General features: G+C 34.1%; 1 protein-coding gene across 3 annotated transcripts in view; it reads left to right on the top strand.

The window, feature by feature from the left end:
* Positions 1-25547, top strand: part of SLC38A6 (solute carrier family 38 member 6) — a 71815-nt gene that overhangs the window by 37074 nt on the left and 9194 nt on the right. For all 3 annotated transcript variants that reach the window (XM_054449238.2, XM_054449239.2, XM_054449237.2), the window contains exons 6-9: positions 12620-12698; positions 19261-19343; positions 19827-19885; positions 25377-25442. In XM_054449238.2, coding sequence (XP_054305213.1) covers positions 12620-12698; positions 19261-19343; positions 19827-19885; positions 25377-25442 — 287 coding nt within the window. The remainder of the gene's footprint in view (positions 1-12619; positions 12699-19260; positions 19344-19826; positions 19886-25376; positions 25443-25547) is intronic.

Consider the following 25547-nt stretch of genomic DNA (forward strand, 5'->3'; position numbering starts at 1 on the left):
TTTGTGACCCTGGCACAAGGCCCACTGTTGTATTCTTTGTCCCTTTCACCTTGATTCCTTCCTTGTTCTCTAATCTTGTTTATAACTGTTAATGGAGATGGCTATACTGTAGCACTTGCTGCTACTAGATTTAACTTTTCTGTATGTATGCTCCTGTACCCCACTATATTGTTAAGTTCCTTTAGCTCAAAAGTATGCCTCATTTCTCTTTGTACTCCCAGCACCTAGTGTAATACCTGGGAATTGATAAACTTGTTGAGCAGAATAGAGCTGAAATGATTTGTATGATCTCTTTCTAAGTACCTTAAATATTCTAGATATATTTATCAGGAAGAGAAAAGGGAAATGCTAGACTGGCGTCTAGCTTCAGGTATTTGAAAGACTGAACATGAAATATAAAGAAGACACTAGACTAATTCAAGCATTGTTCCAGAGGGCAGAACTGGTGCTAACATATAGAAATCTACAGAGAAGCTGTTTTGGGTTTTCTCATTCGGAGTACCCTTGTAACTAAGCCGTGTGATAATGAGGATGGCCTACATCCCTTTGAAAATGCTCCTTAGCCCTGAAAACAGTCAAACAGAGCTGGTTGGTCAGTTGCCAGAATTCTAGAAAGGATTCTTGCATTTGGAGGTGGATAAATCATGAGTTTTCCCAACTCTTAATTTGTTGGTTTGCTTGCTTGCTTATTTTATAACTTTTTTTTAAAAAGGTGATTTAGAGTGGTCACAGCAGTTTTTAATGTCCCTTAAATTTAGAAAAGCTGGTAATGCTTATTTAGTTTTTAGAATGATATCCTCATGATTTTCTTCACATTGGTTAAAAGTGTATTAAGTGCCCAGTCAGTAATAACCAAATACATATTTTCAGAGTTTTTTCTGTCTTTTTTCGTAGCCAGATGTACATAAACCATTTCTTTATTATAATAGAATTGGAAGCTTGCTCTTGTGAGCAGAACACTAGATTGGAAGTCAGATACCTTGAATTCTATCTACTCCAGTCTCTACCATTGGGTAGCCATATGTCTTGTGGAAATCCCTCACTGTCACTCTCTTGGCTTCAGTTCCCTCTTTGTTAAATTGTTGGACGGTAGAGTGGGAAGCAGGGAGTTTAAGGTCTCTTCTTACCCCAAAATTTGAATTCAAATTTGTCACATTGGGAGGCACATTAATTATTTTAAGGTATTAACATATTTTAATGCAGGAAAGTTCAATGAGAGGGTTATACTTGGTTCAAAAGATGATTTGGCCCTTTCTTAGGTATCTTTAACAAATCAATAACTATTGCCCTAAAAGCATTCATGGATGCTATTTTTTGTCACTAAGAAAAAGGGAACTTCAGTTCTTAGGACTACCCTTTAGAACTTCCTCTTAGGTTAAAGTCTAGGAACCCTAGCCTTAAAAAGTAGTTTCTTGATTGATATATACAGAATCTGTGGAACTTCTAGTCCATGTATGCTTGCAAATAACATACTTATTTGGGAGGATATTTAATATACTGTGTCATTATATTAAATAAGTATATATATATACAGTTTTATTATAATAAATAAGTCAATCATACAATGACCAATGTTACTTCATTAAAATGGATTTTGATTATTTTCTTTATTAATTGGAAATACATTGGATATTTAAAAGATTATATTAAATGTAAATCAGATTGAATTTTTATACATCTTAAGTGCCTGCCTGCAAATAATGTAGTTCAGATAACTTTTTTTTAAAAGAATGTTTGTTAGTATAAATTATCTGAGTTTTGCAGTGGTTGTTTACATTAAAACTGAAAAATAATGTAATAGATTCTATTTAGGTCAAGCACTCTACTAGATACTTTAATTATAACAACTCTTTAATATAGATATTATCTTCATTTTATAGAGAAGAGATCAGTGTGCAGTGGAGATAAGTAGCTTGCTCACATTTATCCCATAATGAAGCCTGGATTCAAACCTTGCTCAGTTGGCCTTTATTCTTTCTGCTATGATATAGTAAATGTTTGAAAAATGTGAAAAGATTAAATGTTGAAGATTTTCTAACTTCTTGGGGACAGGACCTATGTGTTTTTATTTGTTTTGCTAACTTTACCTACTTTCTGAGAAGAGCTCAATAAGTAATATTTGTTGAATGAATTAGAAAGTTTTTAAAGTCTGCTTAAAAGCCTAAGATTTTGCCTCAAAGAGACAATTGAATATACTATGTAAGTGATAAAAAAAGAAACTTGAAAGACCATAGAATAACTTCTAGTTTAGAATTATATAAAAATTTTAAAGTTCAAAATATTGGGGAGAGTTAGATCTCATTTATGTAAAATAGGTTAACAATATATTGAAAATTTATAGCACTAAATGCCCACAAGAGAAAGCAGGAAAGATCCAAAATTGACACCCTAACATCACAATTAAAACAACTAGAAAAGCAAGAGCAAACACATTCAAAAGCTAGCAGAAGGCAAGAAATAACTAAAATCAGAGCAGAACTGAAGGAAATAGACACAAAAAAACCCTTCAAAAAATTAATGAATCCCGGAGCTGGTTTTTTGAAAGCATCAACAAAATTGATAGACCGCTAGCAAGACTAATAAAGAAAAAGAGAAAGAAGAATCAAATAGACCCAATAAAAAATGATAAAGGGGATATCACCACCGATCCCACAGAAATACAAACTACCATCAGAGAATACTACAAACACCTCTATGCAAATAAACTAGAAAATCTAGAAGAAATAGATAAATTCCTCCACACATATACTCTCCCAAGACTAAACCAGGAAGAAGTTGAATCTTTGAATAGACCAATAACAGGTTCTGAAATTGTGGTAATAATCAATAGCTTACTAACCAAAAAGAGTCCAGGACCAGATGGATTCACAGCCGAATTCTACCAGAGGTAGAAGGAGGAACTGATACCATTCCTTCTGAAACTATTCCAATCAATAGAAAAAGAGGGAATCTTCCCTAACTCATTTTATGAGGCCAGCATCATCCTGATACCAAAGCCGGGCAGAGACACAACAAAAAAAGAGAATTTTAGACCAATATCCTTGATGAACATTGATGCAAAAATCCTCAATAAAATACTGGCAAACCGAATCCAGCAGCACATCAAAAAGCTTATCCACCATGATCAAGTGGGCTTCATCCCTGGGATGCAAGGCTGGTTCAATATACGCAAATCAATAAATATAATCCAGCATATAAACAGAACCAAAGACAAAAACCACATGATTATCTCAATAGATGCAGAAAAGGCCTTTGGCAAAATTCAACAACCTTCATGGTAAAAACTCTCAATAAATTAGGTGTTGATGGGACATATCTCAAAATAATAAGAGCTATCTATGACAAACCCACAGCCAATATCATACTGAATGGGCAAAAACTGGAAGCATTCCCTTTGAAAACTGGCACAAGACAGGGATGCTGTCTCTCACCACTCTTATTCAACATCGTGTTGGAAGTTCTGGCCAGGGCAATCAGGCAGGAGAAGGAAATAAAAGGTATTCAATTAGGAAAAGAGGAAATCAAATTGTCCCTGTTTGCAGATGACATGATTGTATATCTAGAAAACCCCATTGTCTCAGCCCAAAATCTCCTTAAGCTGATAAGCGACTTCAGCAAAGTCTCAGGATACAAAATCAATGTGCAAAAATCACAAGCATTCTTATACACCAATAACAGACAGAGAGCCAAATCATGAGTGAACTCCCATTCACAACTGCTTCAAAGAGAATAAAATACTTAGGAATCCAACTTACAAGGGATGTGAAGGACCTCTTCAAGGAGAACTAGAAACCACTGCTCAATGAAATAAAAGAGGATACAACAAATGGAAGAACATTCCGTGCTCATGGGTAGGAAGAATCAATATCGTGAAAATGGCCATACTGCCCAAGGTAATTTATAGATTCAATGCCATCCCCATCAAGCTACCAATGACTTTCTTCACAGAATTGGAAAAAACTACTTTAAAGTTCATATGGAACTGAAAAAGAACCCGCATCGCCAAGTCAATCCTAAGCCAAAAGAACAAAGCTGGAGGCATCACGCTACCTGACTTCAAACTATACTACAAGGCTACAGTAACCAAAACAGCATGGTAGTGGTACCAAAACAGAGATATAGATCAATGGAACAGAACAGAACCCTCAGAAATAACGCTGCATATCTGCAACTATCTGATCTTTGACAAACCTGACAAAAACAAGAAATGGGGAAAGGATTCCCTATTTAATAAATGGTGCTGGGAAAACTGGCTAGCCATATGTAGAAAGCTGAAACTGGATCCCTTCCTTACACCTTATACTAAAATTAATTCAAGATGGATTAAAGACTTAAACATTAGACCTAAAACCATAAAAACCCTAGAAGAAAACCTAGGCATTACCATTCAGGACATAGGCATGGGCAAGGACTTCATGTCTAAAACACCAAAAGCAATGGCAACAAAAGCCAAAATTGACAAATGGGATCTAATTAAACTAAAGAGCTTCTGCACAGCAAAAGAAACTACCATCAGAGTGAACAGGCAACCTACAGACTAGGAGAAAATTTTCACAACCTACTCATCTGACAAAGGAATAATACCCAGAATCTACAATGAACTCCAACAAATTTACAAGAAAAAAACAAACAACCCCATCAAAAAGTGGGCAAAGGATATGAACAGACACTTCTCAAAAGAAGACATTTATGCAGCCAACAGACACATGAAAAAATGCTCATCATCACTGGCCATCAGAGAAATGCAAATCAAAACCACAATGAGATACCATCTCACCCCAGTTAGAATGGCAATCATTAAAAAGTCAGGAAACAACAGGTGCTGGAGAGGATGTGGAGAAATAGGAACACTTTTACACTGTTGGTGGGACTGTAAACTAGTTCAACCATTGTGGAAGTCAGTGTGGCAATTCCTCAGGGATCTAGAACTAGAAATACCATTTGACCCAGCCATCTCATTACTGGGTATATACCCAAAGGACTATAAATCATGCTGCTATAAAGACACACGCACACGTGTGTTTACTGCGGCACTATTCACAATAGCAAAGACTTGGAACCAACCCAAATGTCCATCAATGATAGACTGGATTAAGAAAATGTGGCATATATACACCATGGAATATTATGCAGCCATAAAAAATGATGAGTTCATGTCCTTTGTAGGGACATGGATGAAATTGGAAATCATCATTCTCAGTAAACTATCACAAGGACAAAAAACCAAGCACCGCATGTTCTCACTCATAGATGGGAATTGAACAATGAGAACACATGGACACAGGAAGGGGAACATCACACTCTGGGGACTGTTGTGGGGTGGGGGGAGGGGGAAGGGATAGCATTAGGAGATATAACTAATGCTAAATGACGAGTTAATGGGTGCAGCACACCAGCATGGCACATGTATACATATGTAACTAACCTGCACATTGTGCACATGTACCCTAAAACTTAAAGTATAAAAAATATATATATATTGAAATAGGCTGGGTGTGGAGGCCCATGCCTGTAAGCCTAGCACTTTGGGAGGCCAAAGTGGGAGGATTGCCTGAGCTCAGGAGTTTGAGACCAGCCTGGGCAAGATGGTGAAACCCAGTCTCTACTAAAAATACAAAAAATTAGCCAGGCTTGGGGTTGTATGCCTGTAAGTCCCAGCTACTCAGGTGGCTGAGGCAGGAAAATCGTTTAAACCCGGTAGACGGAGGTTGCAGTGAGCCAAGATCTCTTCACTGAACTCCAACCTGGGCAACTGTCTCAAAAAAAAAAAAATAATAATAATAATTATATATGTATATATATGCACACATATGTAAAATATCTATTATTTTCAGGTTAAGAAAATCATATCTTAATGTTTCTTAACTCTCTTATTCTTTGTAACATTTAAATACTTCTCAGTTTTCATGAGATACAATTCCTGTGGTGAATCCATGAAAACAATTGAAATGGAAGGCCTTTAAAAGCAAAATGACCACGAATTGCCCTTGATCAATATTTGTTTCATGTGTCTTTCACCAAAGACCCAGTTTATTTCCCACATTTCCGTATTCCATAAATCAGGTTAATGTGCTCGTTTATTTACGTCCCTAGTACTTAGCACATAGTATACATTTAGTAAATAACATTTATTTTAGGAAGAAAGAAAGGAATAAGAGGGGAGAGAGGGAAAAGCTAGCGATCTGGCTTAGTACTCCTTCAAGAGCAAAAAGAGAGTTGATTGACCAGGAAGAGGAAACCCCAGTATATGGAAGTGAGCATATAGTTTTTAGGAAAGCGTCTACTGTTAGAACTTCACAGAAAATCGTTTTTCTCCCCCAAGATTAATCAGGCACCAAGTATTAGTCACAAGGCTCTAGTGTGGTCTGACAAATTGATTGAAAAAATCTACTGACTTCAAATAAAATCTCTAAATTTTATAATGGAAAAAAATGCAACACAGTAAATTTAACACTCTTATTCTAAGGTTATAGAAATCCTTGGCTTTGGAAATTTGAGAACCATATAGTAAATTACTACTTAAAAGCAATTCCTGATATCCTCCCAATACTAATGAATAACAGGCTCAACATTGGCTAGAGCCAGAGGTAACCCTCTGCAGCCCATTTCCTCAGGTGCTGGAGTAGCATTTGTTGAGAGCCACTGCTACTGGGACCCAAAGTCAGAAAAGAGGTGTCTGGAAGTTTTAACATTTAATGCTGTTACAGGGGACAATTCTGGCTTAGAGAGTTTGAATTTGGTGGCCTAACTAAAGATAAAAGATTAATAACTGTAGTAGAAAATAAGTATAAGGTAGTTTTCACATAGTTCCTGTAACAGTGTTGTATTATGTGATTCTTTTCTTAAAAACTAAGGTAAGTAGTTGGTTTCACATTCATTTGAACTCCTGAAGTAAACCATTCAGTAGGCTAGAATATCACTAGAAATCAAACACTACATCCCAATCATCTTCTTAGTCAATCCAGAAAAAGTCTTATTAACTCTTACAAGCGCATGATAACAGTGAAGTCAATTGATGTTATTTCTGGTTTCACAACTTGCCCAATTCAAAATGTGGAAAGATGAGTAGCTCCTAGGAGGATGTTATATTCTTATTTTGTTCTTATAAATATGAAGGATTACTATGAATAGCATATGCTTTCCTCAGTTCTTTAAAGCCCTAGTTCTTTAAAGGAGATTAAAAATTTAATCTTTACTATGTATTGTGAAAGGAAAACCATAAACATTAGTAGTCTTACTGAAACCTCCTGAAATTGCTAGAATGACCCAGATGTTTCAGTCTGGCACAGAATCCATACACTTTACTCTTGCAGCCTTTATTAACACCTCAGTTTGGTAATCTATGGACTCGGGTAACCCCATTTCTAAATCTCATAAAGAGAAAGGTATAAATAAGATCATTTTCAGTTGAGAATTATAAAAATCTCAAATTCTCAGTATTTGAAAAATTCACAATATTAGATGCTAGAAACTACTTGGATTTACTTTCTTCCTGTATATTCATTCATGCATTTTATTTATTTACTTTTTGGTAGGCTAGTAAAGTACTAAGAGTTTCAGATACACTAGTTTGTATTGTCTCTTGGGAAACTAGGATTGGGCTCGCAGATACATCGCCATCTGCTGGTCAGTTTATCTGTGGTGAAACTGCAGCTTTCTTGAGACTGTTGTCTAGAAATTCTAGAAAGCACTGCCTTAGAATAGGAGAGGTACAGGAAATTTGGAGAGTCTTTTTCACAGGCACTTCATTTGACAACATTTACTGGTAGTGTATCTTTTTTAAGATTTTGAAAATATTTTTCTTAGTAATTTCTATTGAAAATTATGAAATTTTCAGAACAGTAGATATTTTGGTCATTTTTTATTCAAATTTAAGATCCTGAAAATGATAAGACAAAGATATACATTTTTTTCTAGGGTCATGGGGGAGCATTTTCCCCCATATATTTTGATTTTCATTTATGCATGTGTTCTGTACTATTTGAATGCGTATAGAACTTCAGTGGCATTTAGGTATTTTGTGGGACCACCAGATTAATAAGACACATTGAATAGAATAAACCAGTTAGTATCCATGACTAAAAACATGTTTGAAATAAAATTGAATCTCTCTGAGACAGAAAGGCAAACTTATTTTTTCCCCGTAGTACATCCGTTTGTTTAGGGCTGAGTAATCCTTTAAGAATTGCTGAACTTCCCCCAAGTGCTGAAAACCTAATTCTGTTTTAAAAATAGCTGTAAGTAATTCTATCCTCATACATGTATTTTACGTGTTTAATAAAAAAGATTCTTATCTTCATAAACTGTAATGATGTCTTAGGCCCAAACTCCAATTAGGGTTGGTTTGTTTTTTTAAGTTTGTATGCTTAATAACGACAACTTGGGAAGCATTTTCAGAGTGCTGGGAAAAATAACCCATAAGAATACAGTATTTGGAAGCACAGAGACTGATTTTTATTTTTTAGATTTCAGTGGAGTGTTAATATTCCAAATATGTGAGAATAGGAAACTTCCTCTTCAGAACTACAATCACAGCCGTAAATACAGTAGAGTCATAGCAGTAGATGCAATAGAATCTCATCATGAAACTCCATGAATTTTGAACTAATCACGTCACCAAAGCGGCTACAATACTGAAAAATGAAATACATTGAAAATATATCTCAAGATGAAATGAAAATTCTAAGTGTTACTAAAGCTTCTGACTAATGTTCTCTGTGATAGAGATTCATTTCCTTTAAAGTCAACTGTTAATCTCAGCATTCAAAAGTAGTTTGTTTAAATACTGATTTAAAAAAGAAAAATAATTCTGAAGAGTGGTCCTTCTGGTAGACTTTCCTTATTTGTCTTTGTTTTGTTGGTTTACTTTTTCACTTTGCTCCTGCACTTTCTCATGGCATACTAGTTAATAGAATGAGTTTCTCAACCCAGGCTGGCTGTTTGTACCATCACTAACTTGGGCAAGTTACTTCTTTGTGCCTCCTTATATTCTGTGAAATAAGTAATATGTACCTCACAGGTTTGTGTAAAGATTAAGTAAGGAAATAACTTGCGTAGAATACTACCAAGCATACAATAGGCATCTAAAAAACAAAGATGTTAGCTGTTTTCATGGATCTCCGCTCAGAGTCCCTTCCCTGTTTCTCTGTTTCTAACATCTCTCCTCTCAACCTCCCGGGCCCAATTCATGTATTTCACTTTATAATTAGATCAACAGATATTAACACCTTGCAACTTGCTATTACCTAATCAGATTTTACCCCATTTTAGTCACTTTTTAATATTACTGTTGCTTCTCCATGTTTTTTTATAGAGTGCTTTCAACTTCTGTGTTTTCAGTTGACTGATGTTTTATTTTTTCCCAGAGAAGTTTCTATTAAATGAGTTCTATTAGTTATGTTTAAAATTAAGTAGAAAAGAATACCTATTTAGTTAATGTGGTAAAACTAAATGATTTATAATGGCTGAATACCTGACATCAAGGTATATCTTCTGGCACTGATTTTGGCTTTGGTGGTTTGGGGCCACTTAACTATATGCATGGCTCTTGTGGATGACCCAGTTGCAGCTATTAATTTAGAGTAGAACATGGTGTGTCTTGTTTTAGGAATCTATACCAGGTATCCATGTGACCCAAAATCATTTACAAATTTTTGCTTGTGACTGGTCTGTAAGATAAGTGCTTAAACACTTTCTTATGCCATTTATAAAAGACATGAGACAAAAACTGTGGCAGACAGCTATTTGATCTAGTAAACCTTTTAGTTAAAAACAAAGGCAATATGAGTGTTCCTATCAATAGTATATCTTTAAAACTTTGCCAGTTCATTTTATTGAGCTGATTGTTCTTTTGTATGAATTTAATTAAGATATATTTCCTAACTTAGTGTGTATTTCGTAATCTTTTTGTTTCTTTTCTGTATTACATATAATATAATGTGTTAAAGTGCTAGTTCTTACATGAAAGTTTACTTGCGATTAAGAAAAAAATAATTTTCATAGTGAATAGAATGGTGGTGGTCTTTGTTTTACTGGCTTAATCCATGTGGGTTTTCCCCTATAGTAAGTTCTGTGGTTGTGTAGCTCTTAAAATATATACTAACATTCTCTAGAAAAGAAGCAATGTTTTGCATGTTTTATTATATTTGTATCTTGTATGTGAGGTCTTCTTTGAGAGAGAAACACATGTTTGGTGAGTTCATAATTCTTAAAATATACATGATTCTTCAGACTGGAATCTAATGAAATAGTACTCCCATTTGAAAACCAAAGAATTAAGGGTACAACAAAGGATAAAAGTGATCAGGTGATTAGCCAGGGGCTAATAGAAATTCTGGAAAGAATGACAGATATTATATTAGGAAGAAATAAGATCTCATATTCACTGAAGCTTTCTACAGCTAAAGGTCCAAAAGAAATAATAGAAAATTACTGAAAGAGATGAATGTCTGAAACTGTAGAAATACATGTGGTGTTGGATTAATCTAAGCAAGAAAGAAAGATGGGCAGATAATAAATTACATTTTATAGAAGTCTCCTTTCCTTGTTTTCAAAGTATTTTGTCTTTTTTCTTTTCTGTCTCTCTCACAAGATATATTTAAGTAAGTCTAGGCCGGTTTCAGAAAATTCAATTCACCATTTTTATCTTTGCAACATATGTGTAGAGTTCTTTGGAATCGGTAAAATATAAAAACTCCAAATCCTTGAAGGGAGAAGGTTAGTCTAAACCTTCCTTCTGTTCTGTGCCAAATTGATAGCATTTTTCCTTATGAGAATATGAACAATACCGAACACATTTTCACATACAATCAGTTGTAATACCCCATAACTAAAAGATTTTGCAGAAATGTCTCAGTGGATTTTAGTCAACCCACTGAGACATAGCTATACTTCTGCTAGGGAAAAAGAAATCGTTGTAAACTGAAAAAATATGTGTATGTATATTTTCATCACAGAGAAGTGATTATTTAACTGTTCTAAATTTTACTTTGACATAAATACATGTTATTTTACTAAAAAAAAATTGAGTGTGTGTGTATGTGTGTCTATAGTATTATCTATCTCCATACAGATTTACATACAAACTAGCATGTATCCTTTTTTTCAAGTTAAATGGTCACATAGCATTGTAATCATGAAGTTCAGCTCCTTTCAAATAATGTTGATTGAGAAATATACATTCTTCTTAAACTATCTGAGCCTTTTAATCAGTTTTTCCCCAGATTTTTGCCATTGAAACTTCGCATTCATTTTTGTTCTTAGCTTTTGTAAGTTTTGTAAGGACAAGGTGAAATGTTTCCTTATATATAAATAAGTAATAAAATTAATGTGCACACAAAGTATACTCTTTATTCTTTTTTTTGAGACGGAATTTTGCTCTTTCACCCAGCTGGAGTGCAGTGGTGCAGTCTCGGCTCACTGCAACCTCTGCCTTCCAGTTTCAAGCAATTCTCCTGCCTCAGCCTCCCAGGTTAGCTGGTATTGCAGGCACCCGCCACCATGCCTGGCTAATTTTTGTATTTTTAGTAGAGACAGAATTTCACCATGTTGGCCAGGCTGGTCTCGAACTCCTGACCTCGTGATCCACCCGCCTTGGCCTCCCAAACGCTCTTTATTCTTCATGGGCGTTTCCTTTTTGGCCCCGACACATACACACAAACATAATCTCTGGGGGAAAGAGAATCTTACTCTGTTAAATTGAAGTTCTGACTACAAATCATCTGAGTTTCTACATATTTAAGCTTAAACTCAAGTATTTACATATGAATGAGTTCTGTATTCTGTAACCATATTAAAACTTTTCCTAGTATTTTTATAGAATTTGTTTTTATAGCTACATCAGAATTAGGATCATTATTAAAGTGCTATAAAAGGTAGTTATTTATCGGACTCTGTTAGATTAAATGTGAGAAATAATGCTAGCTTCAGGTTATGATTACATAATATAGATGAACCCTGTTAATAAAATGGAATAAAAGTTGGAAGTTTTCTCTTTTTAATATACTTAATTGTTTCTATTGAACTTTCTCTAATCTTTTTAGAGACTAATTTTAAATATAATTCATTATGTATTCTTTTTTATTCTATAATTATATGTGTTCATAATGCAGGGGTGGGTAGTAGAGGGAAAGAAAGGGACAGAGGGAATGAGACTTCTCTGTTGTGGGGAGGCATCTTTCTCTAGTAAGAAGGAACAAATAATCCAGTTACTAGCCATACCTGTTAAACTTCTGTGTCTATGTCTGTTGTTGCTAAACTAACCTCTAATGCCTTAGACGGGGTGATAACATATAAGAGAGTTTTTGTAAAACTTCGTACAAAATTTCATTTAAAAGTAGCCTGTAATCAAGACTGTTTCTCTTACCTAGTTTGCTTTGGACTTGAAATGTAAACAAAAGATACTTAATGAACTTAACAATTGTTATTCTTCTCTACAGTTACTTATCTGTGTGTGTGTGTGTGTGTGTGTGTGTGTATGTATCTTTGGTATAGTGTGTTATATGTTAATCTTCCATATGTTGTCATAGCTCTAATGGACATCTGTTTTCCTAGATGGATTACTGTTTAAATGGTTAAAAATCATAGAATTCTAATAGGAACACTTTTTATTCTTTTGCAGCTATGTCATCTTATCTTTTAATTATTAAAACAGAGCTTCCTGCTGCTATTGCAGAATTTTTGACTGGAGACTATAGTAGGTAAGAAAGAGTATTTTACATTGTGTCCATTCATGTATTAATTCGATAAATATTTATCTAGCTGTAAATGGCAATACTTGTAGTGGCAAGTAAAATAAATGTAGTCCTTGCCCTCAAGACAGTTATAAATTAGGCAGAAGTGAAGCAGTAATAGAATAGAAACTACTCAGCCAATGTTTGATTACCCATATGAAAGCGCTGTTCTGTGAACCATATGAAGCACCAGATATAATCCTTGCATTCCTTGGGGGTGTGAGATAGGCTAAGACAGGTCTGAGATTGAGATGCTCTTAAGGAGGAGTAAAGGGTAAATTTCTGGGGATATGCAAGACTGGGGTTGGGGATGGGAGAAGGTTAAATATATTGACAGTATGGGTCTTAAAGGAGGGGAGTGAATGATATTGCTGTCATTTCTCAGCAAATCATAGTGATAAAAAATGTGGCAGTTACAACTATACCTGTTTGAAATTCCTATTATATACCATGGCAAAAAAATAAATTATTTGCAAGGACTTAATTGTTTCATTTCTTGTTTTTGAACAATATTATAAACAATACTAAACTACATTGTATCTCTTTTATCTTTCTTTATTTAAAAAAATGCATCTTACATTTTTGACTCACCTCTTTATAGGGAAAAAACAAAATTAATTTTACTTTTCTTTTCACTGTGTAGAACAAGAACATTCTAGAAAAATGAACTTGAAAAGACAGAATAAATCATTTTACTTGCCATCAAGTTATTTCGCATAGTTAAGTTTCAAACCACAGTACAAAACCTGTCAGACTTTTAGATTTGAATACTGGGTTGTTCTGCTTCAATAATTGAACTTGTTCTGGAATGCAAGGAAAGGTTTCAAAAATTAGTTTTTAGCTTTTACAATTCAGCTTCCATTAAAGAATTCTACTTAGACAACTGCAAATACATATTTGTAAGAAAAGTGTGGTATACTTTAGATCTGAATAGAAACCATCAAGAAAATGTAGTTAAAAAAAGACAAGTAGAAGTCCTAAATGATTTCTCTTCATCAGAAGATATTGTTCCTTTGTATGATACTTTACAGTTAATGAGGTTTCCACATGCATTATCACATCTGATACTCACAACTACCTTATTTTATCTACAGCTTTATCTAGTTACATTTTGATTTTATGCTTAGGTTGATAAACAATTCCTATAAGAAATAGCTGTGTGAAATTCATTTTTGTATTTGCTGTAAAAAACATTGAGGGCACCTTCTGTTACTCAAATTCTATGTGAGAAATTTATATTTTAGGGTTAAGAACTCAAGGCAATATAAGGTAGAATAAAGAGGGCTAGACTAAGAGTAAGGAGATTGTGTTCTATCCATTTAATATTCAATAATCTCAGGAACTTAATTTAACTTCTTTTGACTGTATAAAGTACATGGAGCCTTAGGTTTTTTTATGTGATGTAATGGGGGTACCAATATTGCCTTCTTAATAAAGTTGCTGGGACGATCAAGTAAGATACATATACACATGCTAATAGCATGTGTATAAACAAGCATGTGTGTACACAAACTTATAGCACAGTGTAATTGTGGAGAATTAAGGAATTCTAATAATTACTATATTAAAGGTGGTGTTTCCCTTTTTGCCCTGACTGCCAGGAAGCTCAGAGTCAAATGTGACACATTTGAATTAATATAACTGTGTTAATTCCAACAGTTGTCACATGTGTTTTCTTTTTTCTTGGTCCTGAATTTGGTGGCTCCTATTTATATTATTTTATTGTCATATGTCGGTGGAAAGAGGAGGGATTATAAATATATGTAATATTTTAGAAATAATTAAAGTAGTATGTGGCAGAACTGGTATTGAAATTTAGGTCTTCTTTCTCTAAAAGTGATATTTTTACCATAGCTTCATTTTAAATAATTGGCAAATGATTTACATTGTTGCATTGATTTTTTTGTTTTTTAAATAAAAATTAAAATGAACTTCCATCTCACTCATATTAATAGAAAATTGATTAAAATGTTATTTTTACATGTTAGAAATAGATTTTTAAAATCATATACTTCAAAATACTGTGGTCAGTTTGCATTATCTCTGTTATATTTTAAAATTGTATGTCTTTTTAACAACCTTATCTTGTTTTAAATGTAATATATATTCATTTATTTTGGCTAATTGTATTAACTTATTTGAATGCAGATAAATCATTAGTCTTGAAAGCTTGATGCTAGAAAATAAGTAAGAAACAAATATTATGATAATTGACTTTACTATCCATAAAGGACAGTTTTTTTCTAGATAGACTTACATGGCAGTATTTCTTCTATGAGATCAACATGATATTGATAAGCTTTTATTTTAGGGTTTGATTTACAATAAATTTTAATTAAGATCTTTCAGGTATGCTAATTTTCTGGGTTATCTGCGAGCTTGGTGTACCTTTGAAATATAAATCTTTATAAAGATATCAGAATGAAACTGTGCTCATAATATTCTAATAGAAGTCAGAAGCTGTAATACTTATACTGAACTTTCATGATATATCTATATATTTCATAGAATAACTTACATTTTTAAAATCTGTGGCTGTTAAAGTTGGAAGCTGTCTGTTAACATTTAATGATCTTGTCAGGGGAATATGATTGACACAATTAAGTTGTCTTGCATTTTAGTTACATAATTGATATGGGATGTGTGTAAGATCCTAATTCAGAACATATGATACTCTTTTTCCATTCCTTTCGAGAATGAAATTAAAGCGACTTATAAATAAATCTGGTTTTCATTAAAATATGGAAAAAAACATCTGCATGCCAAAGTATTTGCAATACAGCTAAGGATTTATACTCTATATTTCATACTTGGAACATTTTTATCATACAGGATTAAATCCACAGATCAAACAAGTTCTCTAGGAAGTATAAAGGTTTTTACTCTAATTCTTTTGGCTTAAAGAGAATGTATATTTAGATCACAGTAGGAAAACAGGAGTTCTGTTAGATCATTCTTTATTCCCCCCTTAGGAAAAAATTAAAGTTAGTACATTTTTCTAAAATGCTTATTTACAAAATAAATGTATTTAATATGTACTTTTTGAGATTTCTTTTTACTAGTTTGTTTTTCTCAGGCAGTAGTTTTATTTTGTAAGTTTAATAATTTCTGTTCTTTGGAAAATATCCATTGAGAAACACAATTCATTTGTCTGTGACACACACGTGAAATCTAAACTAATTTTACTGTGCTTTACTGTGTTGCCTTTATTGTTAATGAATGATAAAGAAAAGCACTGTGTTAAAATTGGCTTTATTAAGATGAATTATTAAGGATAAGAAATGATTAACGATAACCAGTAGCCAAGACAAGGATAGAGAAATTACATTTTACAGTATATTTTTATATTAAGAATTTAAAGTTCCATCCTATGAAAAGGAGAATACAAAGCATGATCTTGAAATAAATGAGGTAGTATCTGAAAGTATTTCCATTGCTACTGTCACTAAGATCATCATCTTCCTTTTGCTGATTTTACAGACATATAAAATGAAGTTGTTGAGCCAGATGATCTCTAAGGTCTCTTCCAGCTCTAACATTCCATAACTGTGATTCTGAGTTACTGCTGGGAGGAGGTAAAGTTGTCTTCAGTCCCACAGTTCAGTGCTTTGGTCAGTTATATGACTTTTATGGACATAAATGAATTGTGATCTGAAATAGTATAAAGTAACTGGTGTACAGAATTTCAAAAAGTGTTCCTTTATTCCTATGCAAGAGAAAAGAGTCCTGGTCCTGGGGATTAAATGCTCCCTTTTGCACAACTTTAGCTTCATGACATTTTTTTTTTCTTTTAAAGAGTGAAATTGGCTTATAATAATTTTTTGTTTTATTTTATTATGGTAAGAACAGTTGACATGAAATCTGCACTCTCAACAGATTTTCAGGTGTATAATGCAGTATTGTTATCTACGAGGGACAGCAAAACTAACAGATGGAATCTACTTTGGTACTCCTTTGGGCATTTTTCCTCCTGGCACTGCAACTGTCTGGGTCTAATATTGGGTCCCAGAAGGAAACACATTTCAGACATAGAGCCCTGGGCCTTTTGCCAGCTTCAGAAATTCGGTTGCCAGGTGTTCCTCAATGAAAGATCTTTTGAAGTTTCTGTTTTGATTCTTACTCAAGAGTGACTAGAAGATAAACATGTTGAGCATCATTTTTGTATTATTGATATGTGTACTCTTTTAGTACTTCCTGCATACCAGGAATTGAGGGGCATGTGCAAATGGAGAGAGCAAAGCTTCAGGTCCACTAAAGCTGTAAATACTTATGCATAGGTTATAGTTTCTGGCATATGTATTTCCTAATGACATAAATTAGGGTGGAGAAGGGAAAAGTGTCATCATGGTGCTGTTTTTGCAGCTGCTCCTTCTCTTGTTCTGTTAAAGAGGAAGTTGTCAGCACCCAACAGTAACAAATTAAGTTCATGTTAGAAGCCACTGGTTGAAATCCATGTAGAAGACCTTTGCCTAATTTAACATGGCAGTGGGAGACTGGTATCTGGTAGAGAATGAAAGAGGATGCATTATTGCAAAGTGGGAATTTTGAGATTATCTACCAAACAATTTGAAAAAGTCCCTATTGGTCTTTGATGCCCCGAGCTCCCATTTTTGCATAAGTTTTACTTTGTTACTATAGTGCGTGTGTATGTATGTGTATACACTTAAGTGTAAATATCTGACAGCTACGATAAAGAAAATTTAGAAAAAAAAAGCAAAGAAAAATCATGCATAACATCTCTAACCTAGTCACTGTCCTTTTAATTCTTTTGAACTTTTCCCAAAAGCTTTCAAAACTATAGTTAATAATTATATTTATATCATCATCATTTTCCATTTTATTCATTGTGTTTTTTCTTAAAGCCACGTAACGTTCCATTGAGTATGCTGTTCTAAATATTTTCAAATGTTGGGTATATAGAGTTTTCCTCCAGCTTCTCAATATTATAATAATGTATTCAACAGCTTCATGTACATAGAATTTTGTCTATTTTATTTTCTTAGAGTAGGTTGCCACTACATTTTTATTGCTCTTGCTACATATAATCATTGTTTTTCCAAGAGAGATGGTACTAATTGGCAAGATCACTAGCAATGTATGAAGTCCAATTGTGCCACATCCTTGAATATTTTTGTTTACTAATTTTGCTAGATTAATTGCAACAGTCCCATTATTTCTTTAATTAGCACCAGTGATTGGATTTTCTTCATGTGTATTTACTAGTTGTGTTTCTTTCAAGAATTGTTTCTCCTTTACATACAAATCTATTGAGGTCTTGGGAATTAACTTTAACTTTTAAAAATGTCTACATATGTATCTCACATATTGCTCATATTGCTATCACATAAAAATATCTACTTTTTGGTATTTTAAGTATATCCTTCTGGCTTTATATGTGCATCCAGTTTTGTTTTTTTCAATGAACAAATACAAAATCACGTTAACCTACCTTTTTCTCATTCTGTATTCTAATGCCTTTATATGAAAATTTTAATATTTTACAATTGGTGATTAATGCCCTTTCCTGAAATTTGGAAAAATGTATATAGAAAACTATAAAGAAGAAAAATGACCTATTATTTTATCACCCAGAGATAATGGCTATCAATATATTTTAGTTCCTTTCCATTTTTAATGCATCTATGTTTTTCCTCAAAATTATCATGCTATATGCACACAAATATATGATATTTACTGAATATTCAGTATATTGTTATTTCAAAATTATCGTGGTCTTGGAGGTTTGTTTTCAGTTTTTATTATTTTAAATGTTTTCGGTAAACATCTTTTTATAAAAGTCTTTGTTCTTCAGGAACAGAAAACCAAACACCACATGTTCTCACTCATAAGTGAGAGTTGAGCAATGAGAGCACATGAACACAGGGAGGGGAACATCACAGACTGGGGCCTGTCGGTGGGTGGGGGTCAAGGGGAGGGGAAGCATTAGGACAAATACCTAATGCATGCAGGGCTTAAAACCTAGATGACGGGTTGATAGGTACAGCATACCACCACAGCACATGTATACCTACGTAACAAGCCTGCACATTCTGCACATGTTCCCCGGAACTTAAATAAAATAAAAATTTACAAAAAGTCTTTGTTCGTATTATTTTTAATAGTCTTCTATAAGTGTTTTCAAGTATATAATTATTTGAAAATTCTTTATATCTATTGCCAAATTGCTTTCCAGAAAGATAATTTATATAATTTGCATTTTCACCAGCTTTTTACATGCCTCATCACTCCTCACTAATGTTGACTATTATCTTATTCTTAAATATTTATTAATTTGGTAGTTGGAAATGGCATCTCTTTGTTTTTATTCATTTCTAAATGTAAATTCATTAATAAGAAAAATAGGATCCCACAAGAACATTTTAATGAAAGGAAGTAGGCTTTTCCTAATGGCTGGTTGTAATGGTTATAACTCTGTGTGTGCGTGTGTGTGTGTGTGTGTGTGTGTGTGTGTGTGTGTCAGAACAAACACTGGAGTCCCGTGCCTAAAGTAGAACTTTTTTTATAATAGATATTGGTATCTTGATGGACAAACACTACTAATAATCATATGTGTTGGCATTGTGTTCCCTCTTGCACTTCTTCCCAAAATAGGTAAGTCTTTATAGAGCACATTATTTGTTTAGAAAAAGGAAAGAAGGGAGGGAGGGAAAGAGAGACAAATATTAAGGGGCTTTAAAATTTCACAGTACCACATTTTTGGCAGAAGGATGGTGGTTGTGAATAATTTTAAACTTGGCCTTATTTTAGGTTGTTCAGTCTTCAGTCCTGCCTAGTTAACCTATTACTTGGTGTGCAGTAGTATTTTGTCTGCCCCACTAAAATAAAATCTTTACAGCGGAACATTAAAGAGCAGCCTTTCCTTACAGTGTACCATTAGTGGTAAGCCAGTTCCAATTCTGCTGTACAGAGCTACATAAATGATCTGTGACAGATAGTTGGAATGTTGTTATTCTGAGCCCTAAGCCCCAGATACCAACCACTGTAATAGAAAACATGCCTAAGATGTAAAGCTTTAGTTGTATGTTAAAATCACTTTCCTTATAAATTGCTTTTTATTTTACTGTTATTTTACAGGCTTTCTTGGCTACACAAGTAGTTTATCATTTTTCTTTATGATGTTCTTTGCTCTTGTGGTAAGTTTAAAATATAATACATTGCTTATCTCCTCACTAAAATTGGACTCATTGTGTTAATGTCTTTTTTACTTTTAACTGTTTCGTGTTGGGAAGGGTATCTCATTTCATTGTGTTATTAAAAGCACTTTTGTTCCATTAAATTATTTCCTTCATTGTATCTATTTTGAAGAGGCTTAGCTAGAACAGCGTTTCAAATTCAGCATTTCTTGTGGTTAACTAGAGAGGAGAGCGTGCCAATTCTGTTAAAATCTTAGATGGAGTGTAATTCTTTGTGTAGGTGTGTAAATTTATTCCTGTACCATATTGTATGAAGAATCAGTCTGGTTCTAATCTGTAAAATCTGTTTGAGACTAGTCATCTTAATTTTGAAACTTTATTCCATTAATGAAAAAAACAGAGCTTCTGGTACTACATTGAGGAGATCTAGTAAGAACTGGGTTGACTGAATTCTCCTATTTTGTCTGGTTTATTCAGCATAGATAAATTCTCATAAAAACACTACTACAAATATTTTTCTTCACATGTGGGATATATTCCTTATTTTTTAATTAGCTCATTTTTATTATATAAAAATATCAGATGGTAAATTTAACTTATTTTGATATTATAAAATAATATAAAGATAAAAGAGAATTTAAATTTATTTCCTTCTAATTCTTCTAAAACATCTTAACATTCTAAAGATAGTACCTTTGTGTGAAATTTTTACAGTCTTTTTTCTTTGTATAGCAGTTTATTCCATAATCAGTATCTAAATGTCAAACCTTAAGTAGAAATAAACATTTTTAACATTCCAAGAATATACATGTCCAAATGAGCTTTTCATAAGCTTGGTTCAACTCTTTCTTGTTTTTGAAAATGCATGAAAGAAACAGCCATATGTAAGAGCAGGACAGCACATCAGTAGTTAAGCCATATTAAAGAGCCAGATTTCAAAGCTGTCAAAACAATCTAGGGTGCATTTAACTTAGGCTAAGCTATCTTCTGAGACACAGGGATAAAATAACTTTAAATTATTTAAACAAAGTGGAAGTGACCCTGATTTTAGTGTATATAAGCATTTATCCTCTATTGAATGCTCTTAAAACTAAAAACATTTAACAGTGTTTACATTTAATCATTTGTTGAATTTAACAACATTAAAATCATTCCTCTTCTTCTCTCCCCAGTTGTCTGACTTATATCTTACAAATAAGTGAATTGAACATACACTTTGTAGGCTCCATATTGAAAAAGAAAAAAACTAAATATTTCCATCATAATTTGATTGTTGAGAAGTGTGGTTAGAAGTGGCCTACATATGCAAATGAATGTATGGATATTAAAGAGAATCAGTATAGATAACATATTGAATTTTTCTCTCACAGATAGTTGGCAATGCAATCATTGCATAGATAGGAGTAATTTAGTTTTCATAGCCAAAGCTTAAAGCAGGTTAAATGTATTGATATGATACGTCTACTGTAGTTTTGTTTCTGTCATGACAGATACTCTTTAATTCAATGCAGATTTCTAATGTAGCAGCCATATGGAAATAATACCCATATTCCACATTTATTGTAATGCCTTATAAACCATCTGCTCAGATTTTTACCTGTGAGCACAGTTTAATCTACAGTGGGGCAATGAAGAATACTCTGTATGCTTTTTTAAATACTCTTTTTAATTGGCATGTTTATTTTATTTTTTATTTATTTATGTATGTATTTATTTATTTATTCATTTCGAGACAGAGTTTTGCTCTGTCACCCAGGGTGGAGTGCAGTGGCACGATCTCAGTTCACTGCGACTTACATCTCCCAGATTCAAGCATTTCTCCTGACTCAGCCTCCCAAGTAGCTGGGATTTCAGGTGCATGCTAATTTTTTTTTTTTTTTTTTTTTTTTTTTTTGTATTTTTAGTAGAGATGGGGTTTCACCATGTTAGCCAGGCAAGTCTTGAACTCCTGACCTCAAGTGATCCACCCACCTCGGCTTCCCAAAGTGCTGGGAATTACAGGCGTGATCCACCGTGCCCAGCCGCCATATTTATTTTAGATTCTCTGAATGTTAGCTTTTAAAATACATAGTGGTTAGGAAAAGGAAACATATATATATTAACCCAGAATTTTGGAAGGATACCAGTTTTTCATTTATTATTTTTGTCAATATGTGTTTGTAAATATGTATAGCATTTATATCACATTTTTAAAAAATCAGTTCAGAAACTATTATTTTCTTATATTCTTTGAATAATATAAATTAAAACCTATATTTTATCTGTTCTCCAGATCTATATTTTCATTAAAAAAATTTAACCTAAATTTTTACCTCCTCTAAAATATTTTGCAATTTTAAAAATAAATTTTATCTATGTCTCAGAATGATACCAACAAGATGGATTTACCTTTTGGTAAATTTACTTTTTTTGGGTATATTTTAGAACACAAATGGATTACCATCCATTCTAAAAGTTCTATCTTAAGTACAGATTAGTATTCTAAGCAATGTTTTAATAGGTCGGTAATCCAGTTAGACAACTTTTTTTTTTTAAGAGACAGAATCTCACTCTCTCCAGTCACCCAGACTGGAGTGCAGTGGCATGATCATAGCTCACTGCAGACTCAAACTGGTGGGCTTAGGTGATTCTTCTGCCTCAGCTTCCTGAGTCGCTAGAACTACAGCTGCATGCCACCACGCCTGGATAATTTTTTTTTTTTTTTCGAGATGGAGTCTCACTCTGTCACCCAGGCTGGAGTGCAGTGGCGCCATCTCGGCTCACTGCAAGCTCCGCCTCCCAGGTTCACAGCATTCTCCTGCCTCAGCCTCCCGAGTAGCTGGGACCACAGGCACCCACCACCACGCCCGGCTAATTTTTTGTATTTTTAGTAGAGACAGTGTTTGACCGTGTTAGCCAGGATCGTCTCGATCTCCAGACCTCGTGATCCGCCCACCTGGGCCTCCCAAAGTGCTGGGATTACAGGCGTGAGCCACCGCGCCTGGCCGGATAAATTTTTTTTTAAATGTTTGTGGAGACAGAGTCCCATTATGTTGCCCAGGCTAGCCTTGAACTCCTATGTTCAAGCGATCCTCCCACCTTGGCCTCCCAAAGTGCTGAGATTATAGGCGTGAGCCGCTGCACTGGCCTGAAATAGAGAATTATTTAAATGGATTTTAGTCAGAAGCTTTCCTTCTACCGAACACTGTGTTAGGCATTTTAGGGTGTGGAAATTTAACCTGGACACTAGTCTTAAGGATCTGTCAGTCTAGTAGGGGAGATAAATTTCTTTTCAAACATGGAGAACAATGTGTGCAATATATAAATAAGTATTGATACATTTGCTTCAGAATAAGAGTCTCAAGAGCTGAGAGAAGAGAAAGCTCACTGAGAGCTAGAGTAAAGAAGGATTTTAAAGGAAATACAACTTGAGTTGAGCCACAAAAGATGCAAAGGGCTTAGAGCAGAGAGAAGGAAGGGAGGCCTTTTGTGCAAGTGAACAAATATTTTTAATACTTAGTCTCCTTTTTCCCTTTGTCATTCCAACCCCAAGACTTACCTTCTTACCAACCTGAGCAAGGACTTCCTGTTAATCTTTCCTCTTTGTTGTTGTTTCACTCCTGTTCTGTACTTCTGCTTTGTGGGACATCATCTCTATCCACCCCATACCACCATGCAGGCTTGGAGTCGGGATGGATCTTTGCAGAGAAATTAGCTGTAGTAACTGAACTGTCTATTAATATAAAATCAGGCTACTACTTATTTTTTTCAAATTAATAAAAATTAATGATAATATTGCATTTTGGAGCATTGCTTTGAAATATTTTGATTTGAAAGCTTAAGAAATAACCACTGATAAATGAGGCAGCTCACATACAGAGTTTATCAAGGTACCTGGTGCACAGCAAATCCTCAGTAAATGGTTTTTTCTGCCAACACTACCGCTGTTAGTTAGGGGAAAATATAAGAAACTGAATTTGGGCCGGTGCGGTGGCTCATGCCTGTAATCCCACACTTTGGGAGCCTGGGACAGGCGGATCACTTGAGCCTAGGAGTTCGAGACCAGCCTGGGCAACATGGCAAAATCTTGTCTCTACAAAAAACACAAAAATTAGCTGGGTGTGATGGCCACACACCTGTAGTCCCAGCTACTCAGGAGGCTGAGGTGGGAGGATGGTTTGAGCCTGGGAGGTGGAGGTTGCAGTGAGCTGAGATGGTGTTACTGCACTCCAGGCTGGGTGACAGAGTGAGACCCTGTCTTAAAAAAAGAAAAGAAACTGAATTTGGAGCAGTTTCACCCTCACCCCATCCTCATCGTGTTTTGTTATTGTTTTTTTTCTTTGAAAACCTATCAAGATAATGATGGTGAGATTATTGCTTTTGATTTTGTTATTTCCTTTTGGTAAGTTGACCGTTTCATTTTATGTCATATTGAAAACTTACCTAGAAATGTCAAAGTAGCTTGTCTAGTTTATCCTTCTACAGTAATTTTTTTTCTTGGTGAGGTTTTTAATTAAGAGTGATTCTCTAGTTCACTCATTAACTTAATCCTAAAAGTATATGTTTTCCTTATATTTGTTTTATCACTGTGTAAAATTTTGATTAAATTAGTCAAAATCCAAAACTAGGTAAATACCAAGTAGGAATAGAAATTGTGTTTACGTATTGGTCTCATACAAAGGACAAATAGTTCCTTTATTCTTTCTTGTCCCTTTGTGCACTGGGATTCACCCTGGAGCAAACATTTACAGAGTAATTATGTGCCCTGAAACAACAGCAACAATGATAATATTGACAGAGCCACAGCTATAGGTCTGATAACAGGATGGCCACAATTAAGAGTAAAAACATGAAACATTTTCATTGATTAATTCTGGGAAACAGCATCCCTCTGGATTTCTTTTAATGTTTTTTTTTTTAATTTGTTTTTACCAGCTGGAGTTCCCTAGCTATATGCTCTTATTCCAGTCAGCTTTCTCCACATTCACCAAAAATAATTCAGATCTGTAAAAGTAAGGAGGGGCAGCACTTAATGCATACATCAGAAATCCCTGAGCTCCTCCTGTGTATAAAGTCTGTACTTATTTCTTCCTGTGGCCTTTCCATAAACTGCTATTAAATGTTTCTGTGTTCACTAATACCTACTTCACAAATAACCATATTCCTGTATGACAGTCACTGAAAACATCATGTTCCTGTTTTGAGTTGCACTTCAAAAAATGCCTTGATGCTGTTGGAATTTTGAAAGTTGACACAGGAGTACCCTTAGTCTTTAATGGGGGAGATCTCTACTTAACACCCAGCAGTCTCCAACCGCCTCCCTACCACAGGTGACCATGTTAAATGTTGACCCCATTCTAACCGGGAAAAGTCACAGAAGCAGAGACTCCTCTATTAGCATCTTACTTGATATGGTATGAGATTAATTGAAATGATACTGACCTATTTCAATTCAGTTTCTTATTAATTTTATAAGAAATGATCTGAGTGCTGATTCTGTTTACTTTTTTAGGTAATAATTAAAAAATGGTCCATCCCGTGTCCTCTGACATTAAATTATGTAGAGAAATGCTTCCAGGTAATAGGTTATATTTTCTTTTCAGTTTCTTCCTTTTTATTTTAACTAAAAAGAAAAGAAAGACATTATTCTTTTCTGATTAATGAAAAAGTAATGGCTATATTG

Source organism: Pongo pygmaeus, chromosome 15 (genome assembly GCF_028885625.2).
Source record: "Pongo pygmaeus isolate AG05252 chromosome 15, NHGRI_mPonPyg2-v2.0_pri, whole genome shotgun sequence".
Taxonomy (NCBI): Eukaryota; Metazoa; Chordata; class Mammalia; order Primates; family Hominidae; genus Pongo; species Pongo pygmaeus.